Below are 14,579 nucleotides of genomic sequence, written 5' to 3' on the forward strand. Positions count from 1 at the left end.
GAGGAAAAAACCCAGCCGCAGTGGAAAGCAAAGCGCACACAAAAGGTTCTTGCTCATGTGCTGCGTTTTAGGACCTGGAGAGTCCTTGTCTCTGGTCCCTCCCCTCTCTCTGGACATGCAAGAAATGCCTTTTCCAGTGCTCAGCTGTTCCTTTGGCTGGAGAAATGTTTCCAAGAGGAGTTCCAACAGCTGCCACAGTGAGGCTCCCCTCATTCAGGCTGATCTCAGTGCCAGGGAATGTTATGGAACAAGTTATCCTAAGTGCAATCACATAGCACTACCAGGGAATCGTCCCTAGCCAGGATGGGTTCATAAAAGACAGGTCCTGCTTGAGTAGCCTGGTCTCTTTTATGACCAGGTGACCTGCCTAGGGATGAGGGAAAGGCTGTGCATGTTATCTTCTACCTGGATTTCAGTAAAGCCTTTGACACCATTTCCCACAGCATTCTCCTGGAGAAGCTGGCAGCCCACGGCCTGAGCAGGTGCATTCTTTGCTGGGCTAAAAACTGGTTGTGAGGCCGGGCCCAGAGAGTGGTGGTGGACAGAGTTACATCCAGCTGGTCACCACTGGGGCTCCCCAGGGCTCCAGTCCTGTGTAAAAACTTTACCGATTGTCTGGATGAGAGGATCGAGGATAAGTTCCTGGATGACATCAGGGTGGGAGTGTTGGTGTGATGGAGGGCAGGAAGGCTCTGCAGGGGGATCTGGACAGGCTGGATTGATGGGCTCAGGCCAATTGTGTGAGGTTCAATAAGGCCAAGTGCCAGGTCCTGCTCTTGAGTCACAACAACCCCAGGCAGCACCACGGGCTGGGGGCAGAGTGGCTGGGAAGCTGCCCAGAGGAAAAGGGCCTGGGGGTGCTGGTGACAGCAGCTGAACATGAGCCAGCTGTGCTCAGGTGGCTGAAAAGGCCCATGGCACCTGCCTGGATCAGCAATAGTGTGGCCAGCAGGAGCAGGGCAGGGATTGTCCTCTTGTGTTCTGCACAGGTGAGGCCACACCTCGAGTGCTGGGTCCAGTTCTGGGTTCTTCACTGCAAGAAAGACATGGAGGGGCTGGAGTGAGTCCAGAGAAGGACCACAAAGCCTGTGAAGGGTCTGGAGTGGCAAAAGGAGCTGTGGTTGTTTAGCCTGGAGAAAAGGAGGCTCAGGGGAGCCCTGATCACTCTGTACAACTCCCTGAAAGGAGGCTGCAGCCAGGTGGGAGTTGGTCTCTTCTCCCAGGCAACCAGTGACAGGACAAGAGGAAATGGCTCCAATCTGTGCCAGGGGACGTTCAGGTGGATATTAGGAAAAAAATTTCTTCACTGAAAGGGTGGTCAGGCTTTGGAACTTCCCCAGGGAATCACCACCCCTGGAAGTGTTCAAAAAACAAGTGGTTTTGGTGCTTTGTGATATGGTTTAGAGGGCATGGTGTTATTTGGTCAAAGGCCTTGACTATCTTGAAGGTCTTTACAAACTTTAATAATTTTTTGATTTGTTCCTGGAGAGGCCATGGAACCTCTCTTGCCACAGCTGCACCTCCTTGTCTCCCTCCCTCGCACTCAGCACCCGGTAGGTCTTCTTACGCTTGCATTCCACACGAACTACCTGCAAGGAGAGCCTGGGTTTGTCGGGGTGGTACCACTGCCCATCCTTCCCCAAGGAAGGATACCTCCATGGTGGATGGCACCTGGAGGCTGGGATGATGGGGGCACCAGGGGGAAGAGGGGAGGACCAGTTGAATTGACAGCTGAACTGTGTGTTTGCTAGGATACAGGCCAGTCCTCTGTCCTGCTCTGGTGATTTGGGGTTTTGTTACTGCTTAGCAGATGGGGGAGATCCTGCCCTTCAGGGATATACAGGGATATCATCCCTCACATTGTCTGTGCAAATTCCACCCAGCAATGACGCCCCAGTTGTGCCAGGGCCACTATTTGTCTCCCCACCTCTCCCAAACACACCCAATTCTATCCTCCTAAGAGGAAAAGCAGTGGGCCAGTGAGTCCAGCAGGGGCTTGGGGCTGGCTGTGGAGGGGCCAGCCATGGAAGAGCAGGCTGTGCAAAAGGCAGCATAGCTGCTTCTCACCCTCTCGTTGTAGATGCTCTTCAGGAGGCACTGGTAGCTCTTGAACATGCAGTAGTTGGGATGCTGAACTCCACTCGAGTCACAGATCTGGTGACAGGGGAATGAAGGTCAGAGAAAGAAGAGGAAAAGGAGGGATGGGAACATCCACTGATGGTCACCCACCTTTCCCGAGCCATCCATGTCTGGGAAGGTGTCATACTCTGCCTTCAGCCAGATGGTCACAGCAGGATCCTTACAGCCATAGATGGCCATCCGGTTGCACCAGTACTCCAACCTCATCCCTCTCAAAAAGTCCACGTTGTAGTCCTCCAGGGTCTGTGAGGACCTGGACTGCAAAGGGGTGGGATAAAGTGAGCCATGCTTCTTCCTCCCCTTCCCCAGCTCCCAGTCCAGACTCCTCCTGAGAGAGCAGCAGGACACAGAGCTCGCTCAGTACCTTGCCCTCTGCATGCCTGTGCTGGGCTGAGATCTCAGGGTTGATGTAGGTGGAGAAGCTGCCCGAGTCGCAGTGAATGCGGTTCAGGGTCTTGATGTTCTGGCACTGCTCCCTCTTCAGCGAGCAGAACGCGCAGTCGGGACACAGGTCCACGTGGTGCCGCCCAAGGCTGTCACACACCTGGGGTGGATCCAGCGGGGAGTCAGGGGGGAAAAGGAGACTGAGAACCTCCCCAAAGAGGAGGCTGAGGAGTTCCCATATTCTTGGCTTGGAGCCTGCCTCCCTGGTCACCCAGGTCAGCTTCTCTCAGGAGGTGGCCTGCACACAGTGGGGGCCAAAGGTGGACATTGGTGTCCTTACTGAGTCTCCAAACCCAAGGACTCTTTTTTCCATCTCCTTCCAGGCCATGGTGAGCATCGATGAGAGGCAATTTCCCTCCAGCACTGCATAGCACAGGACCAGCACTGCCTCATCGTTCTGCAGGGCTAGAAGGCTGACAGAGAAAGGGAAGGAGGGAGTCATCTCATTCCTTGCCACAAACTGAAGAGATGTATCTTTAGTTAGAAACTGAAAACAACCCAAAACAAAATAAAAATTCCCTTCCCAAAGATACCTTGGACTCTTAGCTAAACTGCACAGAGGAACAGGGCTCTCTGCAGGGTCTGCACATGCCTGTGTGACACAGAGGCTACAGAGGGGTTGCTGTGCATTTAGAGGCATGTGAGAGGGCCTGGATGAGGAGCACAGCCCAGGACCCCTGCAGCAGCTGCTGCCTAATTTCATCCATCTGAGTGCACAGTGAGGAGATGTTTGTTAGATGTCTGCTGAGTGTTGAACATCAGGCAGCCCCATTTGGGTCTGGTGGATGTCACATATTAAGTCTCCCTCCCAAGTATTTGACAGAAATGGGAAAAAAAACTTGTTAACCATGAATTTGCTGTTCATCCAAGCTGACATGGGTAGCTAAAAGTAGAAAATGTAAGGACAGTGGGATCAGAGCAATGAGAATATTTGGCATCTCTTAGGAACAATGGAATTTGTAAACATGGTACAGAACTGTTAGCAGACAGGGATGGTTGGTTTCAATCATCATCAATGATGCAGAAGAGGTAAACATGCTCATTAGATATTTGCCTCTTGTGTCTGGAAACAAAGCCAGTGATAAATAAACAAACTTTGATCTGACAGAGAGTAAAGAAGAGCAGCAACTGCTTGTGTTAAAATGCTTTTAAAATCCATGCACGGGCTAACATGTACGGACAAGTTTTCCTGAGAATATCTGAAACTTCTTGGAGACCTTCAGATTAGTATTAAAAAAAAAATAAGAAGAGGTAGAGAAGGAAGGTCATGAAAATGAGATTTCCTAAGGCCTGGAAAACTTCCACTTAGAGGTAGAAGCTAGAAAAGCATCACTCAGCTGAGCAGAGACACCAGTGGGTTCCCACTCGGTCAGTCAGCACTTCTACCAAGGAGGGCTTCAGCTGGAAAGCTCTCCTTGTCAGCAGGTGGAAGAGTAATGACTTTTGGTGACTGGAATTTGGGGTGAGATCCATTGAAACCAGAAGAAAACTACATCTTCCTGACACCAAGGGTATTTAGCATGGGAACAGCTGATGGGTGCTTCCTCCAGAGCTCAGAGACTTCAAAAAGATATCTCAAACTTCTGTTAGGAGAGGAGTCTGTGGCTCAACCACATAGCACTGTAGTTTTCTTTGGGGCTCACCAGACATGTCTTCATGTCCTGTGCTGAGCAGGAAGGCCAGGGTGCAAGGTCAGGGCAATTCCTATGTTAAAAGTGATGAGCTTCACAGAAAACTGAGTTGTGCCACACTGCGTAAGTTTACCAAGAAATTCTGCTGTGCTCTCTGTCACATCCTTTTCCTCCTCTATCTCTGCTCTCCATTTCTGCTGTAAGGTTTTCTGGCCTCACAGCTGCAAATTTATGAGCTGATTTACCACCTCTGGGTGAGTATAACAGCACTGCTGCTGGTTCTCTCCATTCGTTTACACACTGCTGAGCTGTTTGTGGATGCACAGAGGTTTCACCATGCTTCAGGGAAAGAGATGGATCTATCTAAAGTGATTTCCTAATGCAAATCCCTCCCCAGCTTAGTACCTCTGCATGTTATTGTCCTAACCACTGCCCTGGAAAAAGCCTAACAGGTACTGTGAGGCAAAGATCCAAAGGGAATGTGGAAAAAAAACAAACCAAGATTAAGGAGAATCTGTGGGCCGAGATCAGTAATTGATCCAAGGCAAAAGAGAAAACTTCAGGTAACAGCTTATCATCCTTCAGCATCTCAGGATGTGGAAGGACTCACAGAGCCTGCTTCAGTGGTATCTCTGAAGAGTGCTGGTGAGCAGCATTTGCCTCTCCTGCCACGTAATGACAAGGATTTGGGCCATTAGCTTTCGGCTGCTGAGCCTTCCTGATACTGGCTGCAGTGAGCACCTGAGGCGAGCAGAAAAGAAGATAAGGAGCGAACAGCAGCTTTCCAGAACCTGGTATATTCTGATTTAGGGGGGTTGATGCAGGAAACTAAAACCAGTTATGAAAAAGCCACTCTTAACAGCTTCAGAAAGAGGAAAAAAGATCTTTGACTGCATGCCAGGGCTGGTTATGGGTGATGATAATTCAAAAAGAGTTTTTTTTCCTAGGGATGGTATTTTTAATGAAGGGTCTGGCCTTAAAATGAAAGCCTCTGGGGTTGAAGTAGATAAGCACCACAAGGACTGTTTGGAGTGGTAAAGCAGGAGGAGGAGGAGGGGGGGTCACCAGGAGTGTGTGTATCTCTCACTGCACATAAGTATCTCAAGGATGGGTGCCAAGAGGATGGTGCCAGACTCTTTTCAGTGGTTCCTGGCCACAGGAAGAGGAGCAGTGTCCATAAACTAAAACACAAAAAGTTCCACCTCAACAGCAGGAAGAACTTCCTTACATTGAGGGTGGCAGAGCACTGGAACAGGCTGTCCAGGGAGGTCATGGAGTCTCCCTCTCCAGACAATCAAATCCCACGTGGACATGTTCCTGTGTCACCTGCTCCAGGTGACCCTTCCTTGGCAAGTGATTGGACAAAATGATCTCCAACCCTAGCAGTTCTGGGATTCTGAGAGGGCTCAGAGCAGCCTTGCTGGGGAAGCTGGGCTCACATGAACCACAGGTGAGCATCCACATGTGAATACCAACAGAATAAAATCTGGATCCGGACAGCCGTGATGCTGAAAGGTGTGCAGGGGTTGTAGTTGACAAATGACACAACACTGGGAATCTCTGGGGAAAAGGGCAAATGCAATTCTTCCTGCAAACAGAAAAGCAGGGAAGGGAGGCTGATGTCCTTCCATGTACCCAAATGCTGAATCCCATCACTGGGTAGTGCACCCAGAGCTGGAAAATGGGGGTGTTTCAAAAGGACACTGAAAGTTGCTGCAGAAAATGAGAGTTGCACGGGCTTTGTAAGGTAAGGGCTACGGAGCTCTCTTTAGCTTATTTCAAAACTGAATCATGGTTTAGAGGTAACTCTGAGGAGAGGAAATTCTAGGAAATAAGGCAGAAAGCACAATAAGGACTAAAAATGGCAAATAGGTGCAATAATTTTCATTTCCCCCTCCCGCCCAATGATTCACTGCTACCAGAAAGACCACAGGAAAGTGCTGCAGATTCTTCTTGTGTTACTATCCTTGCCCTGTCTCCCTCTAAAGATCACAGCTGGCTTCATCAGGCACTATGAAAACTGGAATAGCTGCCAGAGCAGCTGCCACAAGCCACAGGGGACGAATAAGAAGGATGGATGTCCTGCTGGGCATAAGACCCTAGGGAAGACACACAGCTCTGGGATCTGTGCCCATCACAGCCCTGCCCACCTTGTGTTAAACCAGATGCTTAATGGTACCTGTGCACAACGACCAGTCCCACCCAGCACTGCTCCTCTTGCTGGAATGGAAATGCCTCCAGGCATTTTGCCCCTTTTTTAGGTCATGCTTTGAAGTCCCTCTGAGAGGAGGCGGGATGTGGCGGCATGCAAAGCCGACAGGCGCGGTCTATCTCGCCTTTTTATCCTTCGGTGGGGGTTTAAGCTTTGCTTAGCATGATTGATGGGGCTCGGCTGCCAGTTACAGACACACAGTCAGCATTAGTGTCTTTGAGGAACTCTGCAGCAGAACAGCGAGTGTCATCTGCCATCACAGCAGTCCCCCAGTAATCCCAATAGAACTCAATCACAGCAAGGCTCAGTTTCAGAGGCAGGGAGAACGAAATCCTCAATGAAACACCATTTTGCCTGAGAGCACATACAGCAGGAAAACTTTTTCCAGGCTGTGAAAGCCTCCTATGATATTAGGAAGGAGGATGACATATGTTAGAGGCTTGCAAGAAGACAGTTATGGTTTTAACAACATGATGCAATTCATCTTTACATGCAGAAGTGGAATCTCTGGCTGCGCTGTGGCAGCGGTGTGCAGCGTGTTCAAGAGAAACCACAGATGTGCAATGAGGCACACTTACAGGAACACCACTGGCCAGCAAGAGTGCGAAACCAAAATGACTTCTCCATGAAAACCACATCTAGATACCTTTTTTTTTTTTTTTCTCTTGGTAAGCAAAATAATATTTCTATGTCAGTCAAAGTAAATGGTCCTCAGCCACAAGGTAACAAAGGATCAAAAAGTGAATTTGAGTGAAAGCATAATATCCTTTTGCAGGTCTTTTCTCTGTCACCAGCCCCAGGTACCTGAGGACAGAGGCAAACAGATTCTCGCAGACCAGCTGAGAAGAGCTCAACATGCTCCTTGAGCTCCTAACACATCCGTAGGCCAGAGGAGCTGAGGAGCGTGTGAAAGGGTTGCAGCAAGCTGGCCTGGTGCAGGGCCCCGTGCTGAACTGCCGTGATGCTGCCTCCAAAACCAGAATGCGGAACCAGCAACACCCTAGGAAGGGCTGTGCACATATCCAGAGTGCAGAGAGGTTCACGTGCTCGAGGAGAAGTAGTGGCCCTGCACAGCTTTGTGCTCCTGGCTCTTTCCTAGCCCAGTGCTGCTGTAGCTGTAGTTCCCCTTGGGTGAGGACAGAGCACTCCTGGGAGGGTTCCTCAGGGCACTTTAGGAAACATCTTTAAGATGTATTTTAAGAAACATCTTTAAGATGTACTTTAAGAAACATCTGCTTTGCCTTGCACACCGAGAGTCAAGGAGCACAGTGAGACACATTCCAAGGACCTGTGTTTGCAAGGACACCGTTTCTGCACATCACCCAGACTCCTGGGACATGTGTTTGGAGGAGGATGAGTGCAGAGGTGATTGCATAGGGCAGATGGCCACAGTGTGGGGAAACACAAGCATGGCACAAAGCCCTGCCTGCAGCTCAGCCCCAGACTAAACTCACTTTGCTCGGGATGCAAGGACGGTGCCATTTTCAGGCATTAACAGTGCTGGATCACCCTCTCCCTGCTCACTTTGTGCTGGAGCGAGGGCTCCCCAGGTACATTCCTGCTCTGGATGGGACAGCTTGCTCCAGAACACTTGCCCACACTCACCAGCTGCTCCGAGCAGGGACATGGATGCCCCGGGGCTGCTGTCTGGTGTGCACGAGGACAGCCCTGCATGGACGATGTGTGGTACCCAGAAAGAGCAGACTTCCCCTCACCTGCCTCTGGGGGGAATTTCCCGCTCTGATGTGTGTCCTGGGCCCGAGTTGGTGAAGTTCCAAGAGGAGGCCTTGGTGTCCAAGGATGCATCCAAGGAGAGGGCTGAATGGATCAGCTGCCAGATGCTTTTTCTCAGGTTTTGGTCATCTGGGGATTCCGTCCTGGAAGGTGAGGTGGCAGCCCAGAGATTTGGTGTCCTGTTCTTCTGCCAGGGTGTGGGCACCTTTGGTGTGGCTGGGGGGTGCTTCGTCGGCCACGGTTTCTGAGCTAACAGTGCAGGAGAGAACTTGAGAAGGTCTGACACATTGTCCTGCAGCAGGTGACAGAACAGCCTGCTTCTGAGCGGTGAGACAGAGGGATGGAGCGGCCCAGGGTGGCTTTTGGAGGCCAGACAGAAAGCTGCAGGGGTGCAGAGCAGCTACAGGAGACCAGCAGGTGAGCAGGGCTGCCCAGCACAGCTCAGTGCAGCCATACCTTGTGTGACAGGGGAGCCTCTGCCCTCTGCCGAGGAGTTCACGGTGCTGGATGACTCCATCGGGAAAGGGCTTGTTAGAGACTCACTCGAACATGGGACTCGCTGCGTGGAGGAGAGAGGGAGAAACATGACTCTCACTGTGTTATCTTCCCTTCCTCCTCACCGTTCCATTTCCCAGGAGAAGCTCCCTCCACCCATCCCACAGCCCACTCCTCACCTTGATGAAGAACTGCTGTTTGAGGCAGCGGTACTGGGCAAACTGGCAGAAGGTCTGGAACTGCACCAACTCTGGAAATTCAGAGCAGACTGGCCCTAGAGACAGAGATGTGGGATCGAGGCAGGCCTGGGTGCACCAAGAGACGGGGACCCTCTGGGGTGGCAGCTTGTGGATGCAGTGAAAGTCCCTGTGTGCCCCAAGGTGGAGATCACAACCTTGGGCTGTTAGAGCTCCCAATTCCAGGCACCACATCCCTTTTCCCTCCAGCCTCCTGAGGATTTCACTTTGTCCTTCTGCCCTTTTTTACACAGTTATCTTCCCTGTGACAGAGACGCAAACTTCCTGTTTCCAGGATCTGATGCTTCTGTTATTAGTCCTTGCTGGGTTTAAAAAAAGAGAAAAAAGGCAAGTAGTGATATAATAGGTTAAAAAGATGACCAGACCGGGCCTGGGAGCACCAGAGTGTCAGAATCTGTGGTATTTAAATGATCCCGAGATTGTAGAAAGTCTCTGTCTTTCAGTCCTGCTGCCAAAGAAGAAGTTGTAATTCATCTGTGCTGGTTTTCAAGGTTGTTTATTATTTCTTATCTATAACATGTTCTCTCTGACCTGCAGCAGGTCTGTCTCGCAGGACAGCGTGCGGGACTCTGTCCCTCAGTGGGATGTTACAAACATTATATACTAGAAACTACGTGTGCTATATTTACAATAACGTGCCGATATCTATCACCCATGTTGAACAGCGTGTCCCCAGCCTAAACCAATAGAAAAATGCCAACACCACAGTGAAACACAGAGGGCATGAAGAAGAAGAAAAAGGACAAGGCACGCCCAATTTCCTCCATCTTGCCCCCTTTGAACCCCTTATCTAGAATCCTAAAATTCTACTTTTGCACCCGTGCCACACTAATTACTACTTATATCAAACACTCAGAGCTTGTAAGTCATCCTGTAAGATTGAAAACTCTTTTCCATGGACAGCGATCAGAAACAGTGTCTCTTGGGGCTCTGTACAGGGGGGTTCCTGACCCCCTGCCAGGGTTCTAGACCTTCCAGGGAGGCCAGAGGGATGCCCTGGATTCCCACACCAGAGAATCAGAGAATGGTTTGGTTTGGAAGGGTCCTTATTGAACAAGTTCCAAGTCCCCTGCCATGGACAGGGACCCCTTCCACAGGACCAGGTTGTTTAAAGACCCATCCAGCCTGGTCTTGTTGGGTCAGGGATGGGGCTGCAACAGCTTTTCCAGGCAGATGGCTCCAGAGGAGACAAATTCTTCAGGGGAATGTAATTTGAAATTAATTCCAGCCTTGCAGGGGATGGAGGAGGGTCCATAGGGCCAGGATGCTGCTGGCAAAACCTGTACACACATAAACTGCAGTCTTGACCAGCACTGCCAGCACGCTGACTCCAGAGCTGCAGTGATTGCAGGAAAGCCAAGGGTGTGCAGGAGAGCAGAAAACCCTGAAGAATTGGGTGATCTTGTGCTCCCTCTGCTCTAGGAGTGCATGGCCTGGCTGGCACAGCCAGACCTGTGAGAACAGGGGGAGTGCTGGCTGAGAGGGAGGGCATTAGCAGTGGAATTGCACTGCCCTCCTGATACTGCTCATGCACCATCCTTTACCCTGAGCTCACTTCTCGTGCTGAGCAAACAGCTGCGCCGTCAAAAGTAGAATTTCAGATATACACCAGGATCCCAGCCCAGAAAAACGCCCAGCTTGTAGGGAAAACTCCAGAACCCCAGCCCATCCCTTGTTTAAAGCTCAAGGTATTGTAGGGAGCACTCCAGATCCTCACACTGTCCTTTGTTTAAAGCACAAGGTGACTGCCTTCCTCAGCACCACACCTGAATGGGCACAGTTAATGCTCGTGGATATCTGGATGTAGACAACACTGCCATAGCTCTGTGAGGACAGCAGAGGCTAAACATGAGAGGGCACACACTCTGCCACATCTGTTCCACCTCTCAGCCTGCCTGAAACGTGCCAAAACAGCCCCCAAACTGGGAACAAAAGGTAACACAAAGGTGAATAAATTCTGCTGGATAGGTGTGTTAGGCTGAGGGATGGGAGAAAAGAAGGTAAAGAGGGCAACCTGCAAAACTGGCATTTCCAGATGCTTCTGTTCTTGAGAACTGAGTCTCTGAAGGCAGCAGCAGTGGGAGTGTGGCTGGACATGACAAAGAGCAGTGCTGGGGAATTGGGCACCACGAGGAGAGGAATCAGGGACAGACCCTGGGTGTGCAAAGCAGCAGGGCATAGTGGATTGCAGGTGACCAAAAGTGAATGAGGAGCACAGGACCCATCCCTGCGTCTGGTGATGTGGGGTGGGACTCGTTCCCCCAACACAGCTGCAGAAACCAGCAAGAAATAGTTGCCCTCAAGCTGCAGTCCAAATAAGCACAGTTGGCTGATCATTCAGCTCATTGACGTTCATATCTAAATATAAAGACATATTTTTTTATGAGAAAATTGCTCCTATTTTTTTTTCCTCTGAAGAAAAATACAACAGAAGTAGTCCCAAGTTTTTCAGCTGCACAGATATAATTATACCACTTAAATTCTCTGATGCAGGGGTGCAGGGAAAATATGACTGCAGAGATCTGAAGGGTGCTGTTGCTATGGTGCTTTCTGAACTGGGATGTTTCTTGGCTCCTGAAATGTTAAACACTTAAAAAGGCAGCTTATCATCTCAAGTTTTCTTAAAGACCTACAAGAGCCCATGAGCCAAGATGCTGCATTAACCCTCAGATGAAGTTGGAAGAAGTTGGTAAGAGATGAGGAGCTACACTGAGCTTGAGAAAACTGTGGCCACTTTTTCCTCCTGCCACCCCACCAACAGAGATGGGGAGAAAGGAAGGGCCACCGAAGTGGCTGTGGCTTCTTTGGCTTTTCGTGACCTGTAAAGAGAGGCTGGGACAGCTGTGCTTGCTCAGGTGAAGAGGAGGAGTCACAGCAGCCCACAAGGGCTTGAAGGAAACCTACAAGTGGACAAACCCTTTTTGGTGGTGCCAGACAACACATGGAGGGGGGGGAGAAAACCATGCCAATTCCTGCTTAGGAGGTTAGGCCTGGCCTTTGGGAAAAGGTTTTTTTTTCTCTAGGAAAGTGGTGCAGCACTGAAAAGGATGCTCAGAGAGGCCACAAAAGCCGGTGTGCTCTAGTTCTGCCAGTGTCTGCTCCAAGCTACTCTTTGGGCCATAGAGCCCAAACCAACCCATCCTATTCCCACAGTCTTGTGGCATTTTGAGGCAGAGAAAGAGCCACGCTGCTCCAGCTAGGTACGCGTCTCCTCTGAGCCTGGGGGAGGGCGATGCCCTTACCTTCGGGGACTTCTCCGTGGTTCTCCACCTGGTCCAGGCGCAGGATGCTGGGGCTGAGGCAGCCGTACGCCTGGCGCAGGAGGCAGAACATGTTCGCCTGCCAGGGCGGGTGCAGCCTCGCGAAGAACTGCTCGTACTCGCCGTCCGACAGCGGGCTGCCCGGGACAGGCGGCACCGGTGGAGCAACAGCGGCCATCGGCAAGGTCAGCACGCCTGCGGGACAAACGCACGTGTGATGGGATGGGCTGTCCACGGAGATGAAGGAGCAGCTGGCAGGTTGGCCTGCTCCTGTCCGCTGGCACAGAGTGCTGGGACAAACACTCCAGATGCTGGCCTGAAGTCTCCCTCCATCATCCCTGCCTGCAGGGTGCTGAGGTAACCGGGAGCCCCAGGGAAAAGGGGGGAAGAAGAATGAAAAGGAAAGAAAAAAACCAAGAAATTCTAAAACTTAGATTTTATTTTGAGTTTGGTTTGGATTGGGGGGAAGTATTTTGACTTTGGTTTTGCTGTTTCCTTTTCGTGTGTGTGTGTTTGGGGTTTTTTTTTGGGGGGGGGGGAATATCGTTGATGTGCTTTTTTATTTTTCCCCTCAAAAGCCCCAGCTTGCAGAGGCACCCACAATGGTGGTGACTCCTCTGCCCCCTGCACCATGCTATGGGCACATCCCTGTCCAGGGGGACATCCCTCCATCTCCTCCCTCCCCTCTTTGCCTCCGGCTGGGCCCCCTCTCCTGCTGCCTCTGCACCATCCTCTGTCCCCCGCCCTAAGTCCCCTGCAAGAGCCTCCAGCTGCCGGGGGCAAGCAGAGCTGGGGGCTGACATGACCTGTGGGCCAGCTGGGGTGGTCTTGTGAGCGACGCGGGTGGGGCAGCAGCAGAAGAAAGGCCCCAGGCCCAGGCTCTGAGGTGGCCCGGCAAGGACAGTCACTTACTCAGTAGCCAGAAGAGCCACTTTGTGTCTGCCACACGCTTCAGCATCATGGAGCTGCTCGGTGGCCAGGCGGGAGTCACTCACACAGCGAGCGGGCAGATGCGGCCAGTCCCAGCACTCGGGTTCTGCCCTTGGCAACGGTGGAACCATTCCCGGGCCATGCCCCGCAGCCAGAACCGGACAGCGGCGCCACGCTGGAGCTGGGGAGGGGCGGGCGGCAGCCGGGGCTGGGGGACCTGGCCACTCGCAGGGAGGGGACGCGCCAGGCTCATGGGGACAAGGAGGAGCGGGACCAAGCTGGGAGCTTCTCCCTCTGTTTGGGGACACGGGGATGGCTGGGAACGACCCACAACAACGTTTGAGGCCTGGCCAGGCTAACCTGAAGCTGAGGGTACCCCAAAAGTGGCACCTATGGGGTACCTTAAACCCCAAAATGTTTTATGCGGGGGAAAGAAGGCAACATCTGTTCCATCTGCAGGGGTTTGAGAAGCACCCCTCGCCTTCCCAGGAGTGTCCCAGCACCAGCTTGCTTCAGGGTGTGGTGGGAAGCTGGCTTGATCTCTGTGTGGCGGACACACCACTTTCTGAACTCCCGGGGAGTCAAGGGAGCACCAGCCTCTGCACAAGGGGCCCTGAGCAACTCTCTGTGCACAGTAAAGCCTTCCCAGGAAAAAGCAGGAAGGCTGCTGCCGGCAAAAAGGGTTTAGGGACCACCAGCGCAGAAGTGCCCAGAGCCCCAAGGACTGACTTTGATGGAGACCCACACGCATGCCCTTTTCTTAATGCCGAGACACCCGAAGTGCAGGGCACGGACACAGCAACGCTCGGATCGCAGCCAGCGCGGTGCCTCCCGCAGCTGGGCACCTTCTGATGCCACAGGGAAAGACAGCCAGCACGGGCGAGCAGCTGGCAGGAAAACGCTTGGCACAGCAGCTCCGGGAAGTGCAGGCGTAAGCAGAAGTCAGGCTGGCACAGCAGCCCCCGCCTGTCACCCCTGGCTCTGCGGAGCGGCACCGGCGGAGCCAGGGAGGAGCTGCGGGCAAAGCGGGCAAAGTTTTCAGCCGCGCTGCAGGATTCTGCTGCAGGAGCCGCTTCTGCCGCAAGTCCTGGGAGGTTCCAGTGGCTCTGCTGTGTGGAACAGCTGCAGAGCGCGCTGCGGATGCTCCGGCTGCGGCTGCAAGGCGGACACATCGCCTGCCAGTGCCCTGTGGCCATTCCGGCTATCAAGGTGAAAGCTCAAATCGCTCCAGCCACGCAGTCTATTAAAAAGGTGTTGTGCTGTCAGCACGTAGCTCTGCGGGGCCTGGCAGGAGACGAGCTGTGGTTTGCTCTAAGATGTCTTGTTGGAAAGCAGCGTTTCTGAGAAGCTTGAAGCCTGACCATTTGAAAACAGCACTCTGAATTTTGAATGTTTTTGCAGCTCTTTAGAAAAACAATTATCAGGAGAGTTTTTCCAGCTAGCTGTTGCTACCCATATTAAAACAGGCAACACTGCT

General features: G+C 52.0%; 1 protein-coding gene across 1 annotated transcript; it reads right to left on the reverse strand.

Moving 5' to 3' along the window:
* Positions 1-1,441: 1,441 nt before the first annotated feature.
* Positions 1,442-13,207, reverse strand: ACRBP (acrosin binding protein). Its single transcript, XM_053970948.1, has 10 exons — positions 13,085-13,207; positions 12,155-12,367; positions 8,835-8,929; positions 8,617-8,719; positions 8,142-8,409; positions 2,864-2,996; positions 2,504-2,683; positions 2,230-2,397; positions 2,068-2,154; positions 1,442-1,589 (listed from the first exon to the last, which is right to left on the reverse strand). The coding sequence occupies exons 1-10, from the start codon at positions 13,131-13,133 to the stop codon at positions 1,461-1,463; spliced, it is 1,425 nt and encodes a 474-aa protein (XP_053826923.1). The 5' UTR covers positions 13,134-13,207; the 3' UTR covers positions 1,442-1,460.
* Between the last annotated feature and the right edge of the window lie 1,372 nt (positions 13,208-14,579).

The sequence above is a fragment of the Vidua macroura genome, chromosome 2, assembly GCF_024509145.1.
Source record: "Vidua macroura isolate BioBank_ID:100142 chromosome 2, ASM2450914v1, whole genome shotgun sequence".
Lineage (NCBI taxonomy): Eukaryota > Metazoa > Chordata > Aves > Passeriformes > Viduidae > Vidua > Vidua macroura.